The sequence below is a fragment of the Drosophila novamexicana genome, unplaced genomic scaffold, assembly GCF_003285875.2.
Source record: "Drosophila novamexicana strain 15010-1031.04,08,12 unplaced genomic scaffold, DnovRS2.1 tig00000387-arrow-pilon, whole genome shotgun sequence".
NCBI lineage: Eukaryota > Metazoa > Arthropoda > Insecta > Diptera > Drosophilidae > Drosophila > Drosophila novamexicana.
In genome coordinates this window covers 2,592,272-2,607,589 of record NW_020824800.1, presented here as the reverse complement: position 1 = coordinate 2,607,589, position 15,318 = coordinate 2,592,272, and the positions used below count along the sequence as shown (strand labels likewise).

The 15,318-nt window shown below is 49.3% G+C and overlaps 1 protein-coding gene across 1 annotated transcript; it reads left to right on the top strand.

Moving 5' to 3' along the window:
- Nucleotides 1–1,693: 1,693 nt before the first annotated feature.
- Nucleotides 1,694–15,129, top strand: LOC115759695 (protein bark beetle). Its single transcript, XM_030700693.1, has 11 exons — nucleotides 1,694–2,311; nucleotides 4,672–4,850; nucleotides 5,239–11,492; nucleotides 11,548–11,759; nucleotides 11,827–12,182; nucleotides 12,238–12,363; nucleotides 12,805–12,828; nucleotides 12,904–13,001; nucleotides 13,060–13,430; nucleotides 13,491–13,715; nucleotides 13,822–15,129. Exons 1-11 carry the CDS (start codon nucleotides 1,709–1,711, stop codon nucleotides 14,863–14,865), a joined length of 9,492 nt encoding a protein of 3,163 aa, XP_030556553.1. The 5' UTR covers nucleotides 1,694–1,708; the 3' UTR covers nucleotides 14,866–15,129.
- Nucleotides 15,130–15,318: the final 189 nt, after the last annotated feature.

Below are 15,318 nucleotides of genomic sequence, written 5' to 3'. Positions count from 1 at the left end.
GTGTTAAGGTTATTAGCTATTATTTATATAATACTATTATTAATTTCCATTTTTAACTATTTACTTAGCCGAACCTCGAATCAGCTAAATATATATTATTAATTTGGTTTTCCTTTATTTAAACATTTTCCAAAATTTAAAAAGTTTCTCGTACTATTTTGTCTCAGTGTATGAGCCGCGCCCGCAGCTCAAGAACAGTACCGCGCAGCACAAAGCTGCTTTGCATATGCAACATAAATAATACGTTGAGGGGGAGGGGTTGGGGCACACAAAAAGCGAAGAAAACTCTTGAAGATAGTCTTGGAAATGCTTTCTTTATTTCTTTCCATTTTACTACGCACACGTAGCCCACAGAAAATGAACCAAAAAAAAAAAAAAAACATGAACAAATACCTTTTGCGGTGCGTGCGACGCTCTTTTACGCTCTCTATCTCTCTCTCTCTCTCTCCCTCCCTCCCACATTCTATCTCCACCAGTGAAGGGCTCGCTCTGAGGCTAGCTCTCTCGCGCTCATTGCATGAATGAAAATGCCTACACATTTACAGTTACTTTACAGCACACCGCGACGTGGAGCCACAACAACAAAAGCTGTTCCCCAACTATTGTTGTTGTTGTTGTTGTTGTTTCCGTTGTCGCTTCTCAACACTCGTCATAATACTAAATGCAAGCAACCCGCTCAGTCGCTGCTAACGGTTCTTTGCGTATGGACGTGTTTTCGTGTATGTTTTTAAATACATCTACATTTTGTTGTTGTTGTTGTTAATTGTGGGGGGGGGGGGGGGGGGGGAGGTACTCAACACGACCCATCGAGTGTGTTTTGTTGTGGCGTGTTAATGTATTGGTATTTGTTTTGAAACGTTGTCAAGCTGCCCGTGTATGTGTGTGTGTGTGTGTGTGCGTGTGTCAGTGTGTGTGAGTGTGTTGGCTTTTAGGGCCAGTTTGTGGCGGCTTATCAGAGATTGGTAACAAAGTTTGTGGCTCAGCAACAATATGAAACTGTGTATTTTGTGATTTCATTACGAAATGTTAACAAAAAATCTAAACAAAAGGGAAATTATGGTGAAAAGCTGTGTGAAAAAAAAGAAGCTGTTATTTTCTTGGATAACGTGTGAAAATTAAAGGCTGCTCAAAAACAAGACAAAATGAAATGCCTTGAATCAAATCAAATTATAAAATATATAAATTAAAATTAAAAAAAAATAAAACACAATTTAAAAGATTTCAAATGTGAAAAAGGATATATATTTACCAAAAAAAAATGTATATAATATGCATAAAATTATCAAATTTTACAAATATTTGCAAAGTTTTATCTAGAAAAGTAAATATCAAAAATCAAAATAAATAAATAAAGAATAATGTTATAATAAAATATCAACAAAAAAAATAAAAATATATATAAAAATTTAACCGCATAATAAAGTGTTGGCTTAAAATTATCTTTAGATTCTTTTGCAAATGAAATTCCAATGAAATCGTTCGCTTGAATACAAAAAATATCTCGAATGAAATACATTTAAGACTGTTTTGAGAATTCCCTCGCCAATAATCAATTTTCTCTAATCTTTAGCTACTCAACAACAATTAACTGCCAGGGCAATGTAAAAATATGCAAAATAATTATAAGTAAAAACGAAATTCACAAAAATAAAAAATAAATTGTGTTAATACCAAGCACCAAAGGTCGATAGAAAAAAACAATGCACAAATGACGCTGCAACGACATAAAACGCAGTTGCTGCAACAAAATAAACAATGTTCTAACAACAACAACAACAACAACCATAACAAACACAAAAGCTGCCCGCCCCTTGCCGCCAAATGGGGCAACATATGCACAATACTCCTCTGCCTGCTGCTGTTGTCGTCCTGCCAACTGGGTCGCGCACAACAACAAAAGCTTCGACAGGGCCAACAACAGCAGGCGCTGCCACCCCACTCGGAGCTGGAAGCAGTTGAACTGCTGCAGGACAACGACAACAACAACAACAATGACAATGACAACGATATCGAATTCGCCAGTCTCGATGGCGCCACACAGCTGCTGCCCGCAACGCGTCATGGCGGAGACGCCACAGCGGCGCCGCCGTCGACGCCGGCGCTGCTGCTGACATCATCGACGAGCTCCTACACGGAGCTGCAGGGCGGCGAGATACTCAGCGAGCGCACTTTGCGGCTCAGCGAGAGCCCGTACCTGGCACGCGATGACCTGGAGGTGGTGCGTGGGGCACGGCTCACCATCGAGCCGGGCGTGACCGTTGAATTTGCGCCCACCAAAGGACTCAAGGTGCGCGGCGTGCTTCAAGCAGTGGTAAGTGGTAACAAAGAAAAGATTGAATGTTAAGAGATACCCTACAGTTAGAGGGTAATATGACTTATGCGAGCTCTTTTGTAACACCTAAATGCTCTTTTCGACTAGGTGAGGTGGGTATATTAGTTCTGAACGGGGACTTGTAACAGACAGTTGGGTTTTTTTAGGCAATTGCTTCAAGGATTTCAATTGAACATTTTAAATAAAAATAACAATAGCTTCTCAGGTCTTCAGGAATTCAGGAAGTTAGGGACCATATAAGTCTTAAAGGTGAACATGAAAGGATCAATTAAGTATTTATGGTCCTATATACAGGCTAAAACTGGATTTAATAACTTGCCATTCATATACTACCTCGATAACTCTAAACGAATTTCATAGTTCAATCAGTTAAAACCATTTTGCCTTAATTCCTAGATGAGGTTTGCTTCATATTTTCTCTCTGCGCATAATCTATATAGGATATAGGGTATTTGGACAGTTGATCAAGCGAAACAATTGCACTTCGCCTCATTGACTATTGCGAATGATTAAGCGTCTGGCGGGGCACCTGTTGCTATCAGGCAACAGGTGAGTAACGGCAATGATAGATAAGCGCATAAAGTTTCGTAGCTCTCGTAGCATTCACTTTTTTTTGTTGACTTTTGAACTGATAAGATTGCGATTGTTGTGTGATAAGGGCTATGCTCGCAGTACTAAGAACCTCGTGCCGAGTACTCGGTATTGACTGTGGTGGTAGGTTAGGGCGTCAGCGCATGCGTCGCTCCAGTTGGGTCCATAATTGGGTCAGACCAAGTTCACTTCCTCAATGAATCGTTGCACGATTCCAATTACAATAACAATTACCGACGACTTCAAAGAGTCAACTCTTTGCTGCTGCATTTACTTTGCATGTCCGCTCTGGCAAACCCAGCTCCGGCTCCACTCCCTTCCGTTCCGTGCGGTCACTTAATCAGCGGTCAGGAGGTCATTACGGGTTAATTAGATTTAAGTGAACGACGTCGCATAATTGATGTTTGTATTGCACTGGAAATGGGCAAATTAGCTCGCATCGATCCAACTCTAAGCTAAGCTGCCAAAAAAAAAAGTCAAGAAATACAAGTACAAAATTATATTGGTTATTTTTTTTTACTAATTTTGTATGCAAAATAGCTGTGAATCATCTTTGTTCAACTCTTGACCTGTCAGAGTTTGGTCTTGTCTGGCTTTAATTAAATAAAACTGTTTGCTGTTTTCTCAATTGTCCAAGTGGGCGTTGCTCAAAGCATCGCCCATCGCCAATATCATGCGCAACGCATAGGTGTTAATTAACTGTAGAAAAAAAAAAACAATATATATATACCATATAGCGAAGATCTTGACAGATGATTTTCTGTGTAACACGAAGGTCAACGGGCGAGAAAATAATCATAATTGAAAAATAGAGAAAAGCAAAAACAAAAAAGCTAGACAAAAAATTGGACACGGCGCGTTGCGCGTGTGAAAGGCCAAAAGCTGAGGTGAAAACTGAAAGATAATCAGAAAAAAGTTCACACCTGACAATTATACGAAAATTGCACACAAAGCAAAATATGCAAGAAATGTGGAAAAGTGTTTTACCCAACACACACACACACGCACATCACCTGGCATTTCCATTAGCATCACGAGCCTTTCACATCTCATTCAAATTCAGACACATTCTGATTTTCAGCGTTTATTCAATTTGAAATTGCGAAAGTTTATTGAAAAACTTCTATATACTCTATGCCACACCTGATTCTCGACTACATCTACATTTACGATAATTAAATATGCGGTGTCAATGTGGAGCCCGGCTAATTGATCCTCTGCTTTTTATTCACCTCTATGGAAATTTTTCTTATAGGGTTCTTAAAGTTTTTTTTTTGTAATAATTAAACATGCGCCCCCCATGAGGATTTAAATGAGTTTTATGCAGAGAACCCATTGAAAATCGGTAAAAAAAATAGATAATGGTTTTTAGCAAATGTATGTTGTAAGAAGCAGAAAGCATCTCCGACCCCATAAAGTGTATATACACATATTCTTGGCCGAGCATATCTCGGGTTATCCCTTTGTCTGTCCGTCTGTCTGGCTTGAAATGTTGAGCGTAGGTCCTCCTCAATAAAAATCGTTATCGAAATCATTTTTAAGAGCAAATCTCTTTGTTTCACAAAAGTCACAAAATTTGAATGATTAGAATAGTAGATTCAGACCAAGTATCTTTAATTTTATAGCTATGTATATGTATTTAAAATATTTACTCTTATTCTCGTTCTTGTCGACTATTAATTAATAAATAAATAAATCAATTTAATATTTTGCCATTAAATTAAATAATACTTAACTTATTTCTGCAGGGCACACCCACAGCACGCATTACACTGAAGTCCCAGGGTAATATTGCAAATTATAAAATGGAGCTGCCAGATGATCAGGCGAAGGGCATTCGCTTGGTGGACGGACCAACGCCTGTGGAAGGACGACTGCAGCTATACCAAAAGGGCGCCTGGCGCTCTGTTTGCTCCAATTCAAGAAAGTAAGTTAACTTTTTTTAATAGGTTGTGCGCTGTGTTTATGGGCTTGCAGAACGAAAGCATTAGAAATAAGGTGAAAGGAATTTAATCGATAATGTTACCAGCAAAAGCTAAAAAGCTTAAACTTCCTTTGTGATGAGTTGGAGAGATAATTGGGTTTTCCTTCAAACATATGTTATTATTGTCTTATCTTGAACCAATTTGACCAGCATAAAAAATAACATCGAGAACAGCCTATGTCCACGCATTATAAGATATTTCAATTATTAAAAACACTATCTTCTCAGATAAGTCATTTTTGTATAAGAATCTAGATTAGTTCTGCTTTTCTATAAAGACTGCGATGGCACAAAGTTCATGCCCATATTAATAATATTTCCGTTTTTTCAGTTGGACCCTGGCCGACTATGCGGTGGCCTGCAAGCAGCTGGGCTACAGAGGAGGCCGCTTCTGGAACTGGGTGGAACGCACGCCCGGCTATTATCCACGTTTGCTCTACGAGCAGCCCAAGTGCCGAGGCGGTGAGAATAGTTTGCTGGAATGCGCCTGGAGCTCGCGGCAGATGGGCGCCGGGTCGTGTGACTATCACAACGACTTGGGCATTCAATGCCTGCCGGTGCACTCGGAGCCCCTGGGTCACTGGCGCGGCCTGTACTTTGACAATGCGCCTTCGACCAAGACGCTGGGCAGGGATAACACGGTCTATGCAGCGCAGTCGGAGTCGCGGCTCAGGTATGTGGACATCATCCGAGCGGGCAACGGAGCTGGCTTTAGTGCCAAGTCGGCGTTGGAGGTGCAGGGCCTGCCGCCACAGATGGAGCACGTGGTGATCAGCCACTCGGCGTATACGGGCTTCAACAGCACACGGCCCTGGGCGGGATTCCAGCTGCAGAATGTGACGGTGCGCAAGAGCAATGGCATTGGCATCTTTGTCAACTCCAGCCAGGGTCTGGTCCAGCTGGATGGCTGCTCGGTGGTGGACAATGCCGCCGATGGCATCAAGTATGTGGGTCACGATCTACGCGGCACGGAGCGCACAGATCGCGCCAGCATCTACGACTTCTGCACGCTGCCCACGACCTCCGGACAGACGTACCCCATCTCCCTGTCCTTTACACAGAAATACTACGCCGGCTCGGCCAAGGAGTGCGGCAAGTACTTCTTCACCCGACCCGGCTACTATCTCACCCTGCACTTTGAGCACTTTGTGCTGCAGCAGAACGAGACGGCCAGCGTGGAGATCTTCGATGGCGCCTCCACCAACGATCGGCTGCTGTTCGAGTGGCACGCGCGAAACTTTACCCGGCCGCAGAGCGTAACCAGCACCCGGGAGAAGATGTTTGTGCGCATACGCGCCGATGCACGGCGGGAGTTGAGCGGCTACTTCCGGATCACTTCGGGCGATTCGGTGGCCTATGATCTGCGCGTCTCACAGTCCACCGTCGAGGACAATGGTGGACGCGGCGTGGCCATCGACAACATACGCTCTAAGCTGCACGTGCATGCTAGCTCCGTCTCCGGCAATGGGCACGTGGCGGGCGTTCACGTGACGAGCGGCGCGGGCGATGTCAACATAACTAGCAGCAACATTAGCTTCAACAATGGCGCTGGGGTTAACATAACATACTATGGCGGCAATCGGAATATCTCGCGCTCAGCGATCAGCTCGAATCGCGGCTATGGCCTGGCCACCTGGCTGAACCAGACCACAGATGTGGATACCGTGGAGTACATACCCATTAATCAGACGAGCGTGGTGGAGTACTCACAGATTGGCGGCAATCTGGAGATGGGCGTCTTCCATGGCAACTACTGTCGTCCCATTTGGGTGAACATCACGGGCAACAGCTTCAATGGCAGCCAGCAGAACGATATCTACATCGAGTCCTGCTACCAGGCCACGGCTAACGGGCAGCCCAACATGCAGCTGCAGCTGGGTCACAACATGTTCAAGTACAGCCAGGCGAATGCCATCTATTTGAGTCCCGCCCTGAATCTGCAGGGCCGCATCGAGTACAACATGTTCCGATTTGGCGCCTATGGCTGCATCTATGTGAACAACGACTACATCTTTCAGGAGTTCAACTATCTGCCCGTCAAGCTGATCATCCAGAGCAACTATTTCATGCGCAACAGTGGTCTCCATGTGGTCTCCCTGGCGCTCTCGCCGTATAGTCGGGCCGAGGTGCAGTACATCCTGTTCACCCGCAACTTCGTGAAGAGCAACAACATCACGGAGGCCTTTGGTCCGCTCATTGCAGGCAGCGAGGGCAACGATGGCGCCGGCCGGCTGAATCCACGCTCTCGCGTCGCTGCACCGGTTGTGGTCGGCTCCAGCAATGTGGACATCTATCGCAATATACTGCACAATCTGGACTCTGCCTACGAGATTGGCTCCCAGCTGACGGACCAGAGCCAGATCATCAATGCCACCTGCAATTGGCTGGGCCATACGGACGAGAATCGCATCTATGCGAGGCTCTTCCATCGCAACGATCGCTACAATCTGGCCAAGATCAACTATATACCATACCTGCTGCACAGCTCCAATCCGGGCTCCACTGCCATGATCACCGTGTCCACGGTTGTGCCCAGGTTCTTCCACGAGGGCAGTGATGTGATTGGCGGCGAGGTGGACGGTCAGGACATGGTGCCAGCCGGTACCTACACCGTCACCAAGGACATTAACATTCGGCCTGGCGGCAAGCTCATCCTGCAGCCGGGCACAACGCTGCGCTTTGAGCCCAGCGTGGGCATGATGGTCGCGGGCAAGCTTGAGGCGCGTGGCCGACGACCCGACGACATACTCTTCACCCTCAAGCGGGAGACCATCATCGGGGAGCACAACGACACGGAAACCATTGACCTAGACAGCGAAACGGAGGCCATTGACATGGAGACGGAGGTGCTGCCCGCGGACGCTGTGCCCCGTGTGCCGGTACGTTTAGTGGGCGGTACGGGCGCACACGAGGGTCGCCTGCAGGTGTATCTGAAGGGTCGCTGGGGCACTGTCTGCGACTACGGCTGGAATGTGCTGAACGCGGCGCTGGTCTGCCATCAGCTGGGCTACTCCCTGAATCCGCAGGACTGGCGGCTGCTGCGCTCGCAGCTGCCCAATGCCGGCACCTCCGAGGATGTGCTGGTGGCCAATGTGCGCTGCACGCCGCACGATCGCGACGTGACCAAGTGCCGGGCGGAATACGAATTTGAGAACAGCTGCAGCCACGAGAACGATGTGGGACTGCGCTGCTACGAGGGCGCCTGGGCGGGCGTGCGGTTCAGCATGCTGGCGGAGCGGGCCGATCTGCAGTATGTGACCGTGGAGAAGGCGGGCCTCTTCGACTACACGACCAACTCGTTCCGGCCGGCGGTGCAAATGGATCATGCGCGTCACAATCTGGAGAATGTGCGTGTGGTCAACAATCTGCAGGATGGCCTGGGCATTATCTATGCGGACATCTATGCGGGCAAGTCGGTGAACAACATAAAGAACTCGGAATTTTCCGGCAATCGCGGCAGCGGCATCAGCCTGAAGCAGCTCGACTTTCGCATCTCCGGCTCCATCATCAAGGACAATCGGGGCAGCGGCATCTCCCACGATGCGGTCATTGCCTCGCTGGACCAGAAGGAGATCGGCGGCTGGTTCAACATGGCCCGCGACTTTAATGCCTACGACACGGACTATGATCCCTATCTGCTGCCCCATGAGATAGCCAACATTGATCTGGGCACCTTTGAGCACAAGTACATACGCACTGAGGAGCTGCTCGGCCAGTCGATCAGTCGCAAGATTGTGGTCCAGTGCCCCGCCGGCTATGTGATTGGCATTCAGCTGCTCAATCCCATACACAATCAGTCCACGGAGAGCATCAGCATACTGAATGCCCGCACGGAGAATATACGCAGCGATCTGTGGCAGGTGAAGCGCGATCTCAACGTATTCCCCGCAACCAGCAGCAGCTACGGCATCATCATCTACTACGAGAGCGGCCTGCACGCCCTGGGCGGAGCTGTCCTCATGCTGACCACCGTGACGGCGCCCGTCCAGAACATACGCAATCGGATTGTCAGCGGACCGGTGCCCACCCTGACCATACGCTCCACCAAGATACAGAAGAATCTGCGCGGCATTACGGGCTACTATTACAATCGGTATGTCGGCGATAACGGGGAGCTCTATTTGCGCAAGGCCAACGAGTCCATCAAGCTGATCAACTCAGAGCTCAGCTTCAATGAGCGTGAGGCCATATTGATCAAGTCGCCCTTCTGGGATGTCATCTCCAGCAATCTTTCGGAGGTCACGCTGCACATCAACGGCTCGCTCATCAGTCAGAACGGCTATGGCATACGTCAGCTGTCCAAGGATTTGCGCTCATCCAACAATCTGTTCCACTATGTGCTCCAGGATAGCACGGTGGAACAGAATGCCCATGGCGGCTTTCAGGTGGCCCTGCCCTATGTCTGGCAGTACAATGAGAACTTTACCCATTCGATTTACTTTGGGAATAGCACCTGGCAGCGCAATCGCAACTTCCACGTTGGCATCTACGGGCACTATGCCGTCTTCAACATAACCTCGAACGTGTTCCGGGAGAATAGCTGCCCCGGTGCACTCATATCGCTGGACGGCATGGAGAAGCGTCTGCGCTTCGATAACAATCGCTTCGAGGCGAACAACGCCAAGTTCGTGCTGCTCTTCAAGGCGGACAGTCTCAGCGAGATCATTGGCCAGGTGCCGGCCAGCATCGAGTACAACACCTTCAAGGGCAACCAGATTGTGACCATGTTGGCGGACTATCGACATTATATGAAAGTTGCCCGACGCATGCGCAAGCAGCACCAGCTGCCCAGCTCAGTGATCCGGCTGGATGGCGTGCAGAACGTGAGACTCTATCGGAATCTGATAGCCAACAATGAGATGGACTACAATCTGGTGGCGGGCGTGAGATCGGCGCGTCTGAACAACTACTTCTATGCCGCGGAGAACTGGTGGGGCAGCCTGGATGTGGCCTACATTGAGTCGAAGATCTTCGACTTTGACAACTGGAACGATCATGCGGACGTCATCTATCAGCCCTTCCTCATTGAGGACAGCTACGATGCCAGCGTCTCGGTGGTGGCGCCGCCCAACGAGGAGTCCAACCTGGCCACTTATCGTGGCGGACGAGTCTATCGGGATCTTACGCTGCCCAAGCAGTCGACGCCCTACTACATAGCCTCGGATATAACGGTTATGCCGGACACCACCCTGACCATACATCACGGGGTTACGCTCGAGTTTGAGCCGAACGTGGGCATTCTCGTGCTGGGCACGCTTATGGCCATCGGCTACAAAGAGTCGCCAATTGTGATGCGTCCGTTTAGGAATGCCACCAAGGAGTCCATGGTAGCGGCTCCGCCGCGCAAGCGTGCGCTGGAGGACATGAGCGCCGCCCTCACAGACTTCGACTCCATACGACTGTGCACCAGCGCCAGCAATTGCACGGGCGAGGCAGACGGGCTGTACGGCCTGAACGAGGGCTTCCTGGAGTACTTCAATCACACGACACTGCAGTGGGTGCCCATATGCGATGGTCGCTTCACGGAGCGCAATGCCCAGGTCGTGTGCCGGGAGCTGGGATTCGATCCGCTCAATGTGTACTACGGCCACGACAGGCGCATTGAGTTCCACACGAACTCGCTGACACGCATCTGGTCCTGGGTGCAGCCGCTGGAGTGTCGTGGCGATGAGGAGCGCATGGAGGACTGTGCCGAGCGGCTCAATGGGCAGCTCTACGGTCATCGGCACGAGTGTCGCTGGGACGATGTGTTCGTGTTCGTGAGCTGCAATGGCGTCGCCGACGACGAGGCCTACTGGGGCGGCATACGCTTTGCCAACTCCAAGTTTGAGGAGATCCAGTACGAGCATCGGCTGCATAATACACGCTCCCACGGCTCCCAGACGCAGCAGCGCGAGAGCCAGCTGGAGTTCGTGCGCATCGAGCAGGCCGGCATACTGCACAACCACAAGGCGGCCGCCATTCAAGCGATACACAAGAACCCCATCATCAGTTCGGTCAGCATCGAGAACTCGGCCAACCATGGCATCAACCTGATAGCGCCCAGTGGCAAGCTGAACCTTAACCATCTAAACATCAACCGGACTCTCGGCACGGGCATCAGCATTGTTTCGCTCAGCGGCGAGGGTCGAGACAGCGACGAGTCCAGCTTCACGCCGCTCAAGAAGCTGGACCTGCCCTACAAGCTCTTCTCGCTGGTGGACATTTGTGATCCCCAGAAGGTGCTGACCATCGAGGAGCGCATGCTGGTCTACTACAAGTACGATAATAATCCGGTCAACTGTGTCAAGATCTTCACGTCCGCCTTTCGCGCCAAGCCCATCGGCTTCCGTCTGCTGCAATCGAATCTTTTCAATCACTCAAAGCTCTACGGACGCACGGATTTCATCAAGCTCTACGACGGCGACATCTACAATGTCACGGCCACGTATCTGGGTAAAATAGAATCGGACACGAACAATCAGCGCTCCTTCTTCAAGACGAAGGGTCCGACGCTAAGCCTGCAATTGGTCGCCAGTGGCGCCCCAGAGACACACGGCTTTATAGCCGAGGTCGTCACTGTGCCCATCTCCACTTTGGGACAATGTAAGCTTGGCAGAATTGGGCAGCAACATTTGGCTAACCCTGCTTTACTCCACAGATCGCGATGCCCTGCACAACATCACGGACACGCACATCTCTGGTGCCATGAAGGGTGCCGTCAGCTATGCCTCGGCGGGCGAGGTCACGCCAACCCTGACGCTCATTGGCAATCGCATCGAGAGGAACTGCAAGCAGCTCTATGGCAATTTCTCCACCTGCGCCTCGGCGCTCAACTTGGATGTGCAGAACATGAACTCCCTATATTTTATGGTCGGTTAACCCCAACCTATCAGCTCAGATTTGCAGGCACTAAATCAAATATCTCTTGTTTTAATAGAACAATCTGCTGCTGGAGAATCAGGGTGGGCTGCGCATACGTGCTGATTCCCGCGGCACCGCGACCTCGTTACGTGGCTTTGTGCATCACAATCTGTTCATGCGGAATCGCAATCGTCCCGCCCTGTTTGTGGAGGGTCGTCAGTCGTCGCCCTACCAGGAGGTCGAGCTGTATCGCAACTATTTCGCCCAGAACATGGCCGGCTATGAGGAGGTTATTCGACTTTGCCAGGTCGTGTCCAACTTTAGCTACAACTACGTCCACAGCAATGTGGGCGGTCGCATCATGGAGGTTTCCGGCTTCGAGAAGGTGCGTCTGCAGATCTATCAGACAACGGCACACAATGGTTTCTACAGGTAAATGGCCAATAAAACTTAATGACAAATGATTTCTATATGCTTTTTGATCCAGGAATGTGGCCACCAACTGGATGTCTCGAGCAACCATTGTGGCAGGCACCGCGGGTCAGCAGTACGTGGACAACATATTCGAGAACTATGAGAATGACTACGAGCTGCTGACAGTCAACAATTCCATGTAAGTCAGGGTTTCCTATTAGTCGATAAGTCTATTAGTCGATTAGTCTGTACCCAAGCCCAACTGCAAAGCTCTCTTCTTCTAGTTGCAAAAAATAATCTATTATCAAAGTACGTGAGTACTTTTATCTATATTTATTTGTGAAATTCTTGGTTCAACATAAATTAAACTTTGAGCTTGAATTGTTCCTGTAAAGAGAATATGTAGACTTTAAAATACAGACTGCGAATATCTAGAAAATAAAATAAAAAATATTCCTATAAATATTCCTTAAGCTAACTGGAAATAAGATCTATCAACATTGGTTAGAAGGTTTTTCGCTTGGCAGTGGATTTACGTTTCACATTCTCAATGTAAAAATCAACCCACTTTTATTTAACTTTCTACTCTACACCCTTTTCTTTTTCCCCTCGCTCTCTGTCGCTCTTCCTGAACACCTAGTATGAGCTTTGATTATGAAAACAGGTAAGCAACGTGCGCATAATAGCTATAAGAAAAAATACAAATACTAATCTTTGACTTTATTAATTCTCATCTAAGGACCTTCGAAACCTGGAGCTCCAAGATAGACGCACGTCACAATTACTGGAGCTACAACAACACCATCTCGGTGCAGTCGCGCATTAGGGATAAGCACGGTAGAATCTAGGACCTAGGTTCATATTTACGGCTCCTACAATTCCCTTTCGTTTGCAGATGACCCTATGCTGCTGGAGGTGCTGGCCGTGCCGTTCCAAATGAACAACGAGACCATTTTGGACGGCAAGTGTCCGCCCGGCTGGGCCCTGGTGCACGACACCTGCTTCATCTATGTCGGCGCGCCGATGACCTTCCATGAGGCGCGTGATTTCTGTCGGTCGGAGAACTCGACCATGCCCTTCATACGCACCGACAGCACCACGTTGTGGAAGTATCTGCAGAGCCAGATGCGGCATCTCAAGTACCCGGAGAAGGTCTGGATACAGGACTACAATCACATCGAGCGCTGCACGAGCTTCGTCTTCAACGAGGTCGAGGTGGGGGACTGCAACAAGGAGCGCGGTTTTATCTGTGAAATGGATCCGAGAGTAAGTTGGAATTGCTTAGAGTTAAATGTATATATATTTATTTTGTTGTCCTGCTTACAGGTCATCATCGATCCGCTGTCGTGGCGCGCGGACATTTTTGCCATAAGTATTATCTCGGCCTTTGTTCTGGCCATCATTCTGCTCATCCTGGTGGCCTTCTGCTGGTTCGCCAAGTCCAAGCATCGGCATGTGCAGCGCCTGCAGCGACGCAACAGCATTCGCCAGAGCCTTCGCAGCCTCAACAGCATCGATCCGCAAGGATCCCTGCGCCGTCGTCCCAATTATGTATGATTTCCGCATCTTTTAACGCATCTTGAGTTCGCTTTGGTTGAGTTTTTCATTTCCTTTTGTTTTTCCTTTTGCTTTTCTGTTTCTTCTTTTGTTGCCTCAGAACATGTCCAGCAATGGCACCCTGTCCAAGAGCCAGGACTACAAGCAGATGATGGTGGCCAATGGCTCCATCGATTCCATGGACAAGAGCGTGCTCAGCTCGGAGGCGGGCAGCTTCGAGGGCTACGACCAGAAGCCCCACTACAATGAGTACGTCAACCAGAATGCACTCCGGCCTGCCGCCCAGGATCATCAGCAGCCACATAAGGTGGCCACCATATCCAAGGGCAGCGCACATCGCGCCCGGGCAGCAGCCGCCGCCTTGGAGCCGGATGCCTTTGAGCTGAGCTACCGCAACGAGGGCTTCCGCGACAACTCGACCTATGGCGGCGGCACGCGCGCCAATTCCATCAGCACCAGCGTGGCGGAGGACACGCCCATCATACACCAGACGGACGCGGAGGCCGAGGAGCTGGGCTCGGATTATTATGGCAATGCCAGCACGCTGCCGCTGCGCACGGATACGGGCAGCAGCAGCGTGGGCGGACGCCGTGGCCAGCCTGGTCTGGCTTTTCTCAGCGAGCTGAAGCAGAATTTGCCGGAATATCAGCGCAGCTCGCACAGCAGCTTTCTGCCGCAGCGCAGCAGCGGCGATTCGCTGCCCTTCGACCAGAAGCTGGACCAGTTTAACTTCTCCACAGAGTCATCGCTATATCGTCCGGCGCCCGCTGTGCCGCAGCAAGCGTCGCCCGCGGATATGCGGCGTCCGGACTCCTACTATACGGCAGTGCGCAGCAGCAAGGCGCCCACATCACATTATCGCACGCCCAGGCCGCTGGCTCAGCCACCGGCGGCGCCCACAGTGCACGCGTCACGTCCAAAGACTGTTTACCAAACGGCTGCGCAGGAGGCGTCGCCCACAACGCCCACGTCGCCCAGGTCGCCCAGATCGCCAACAGCGCTGGCCACTGCCAATCCCTATCACCGCTCCAAGTCGGAGGCGCTGCTCGAGACGGATTTTGATAGCGAGGCCGGCGAGGGTGGCCTGGTGCCGCTCCACGCCAATGGACGCAGCCATAGCCAGCCCTTGGAGACGGCCATGTAATGCACCGGCCTCACAGCCACTTCCCTTATTCTCCATTTCCAACTCAGTTTCGCAACGTTAGTTTTTAGTTTGCATACATTACTTTTAAAGACGAGATTATGTTAGCCGACGAACGAGAGACGAACGCCCCACGTTGTTTTATGCAGAAAACTTAAAGCATTCCATCCATTAGCTATTAAATTTAACATAAACATATAAAAGACGAACGCATAAAACACGAATTAGTATTAAATTTTTGTATATAATTGATTATTCAAATAAATATAAGTTAATGCCAATATTGCATTAAATTAAATTGCTAAAATGTTTAATAATTGCCAATTTACAGACATGCTAATGTCATTTATATTAACGGAATTTAATTTAACTTGTGCATTTAAACTCAAATCTAATTTCCCGCGCCATCTTAACGAAACATGCAATTGGTAGCACCCACTGAACGAAGCGTAGTGT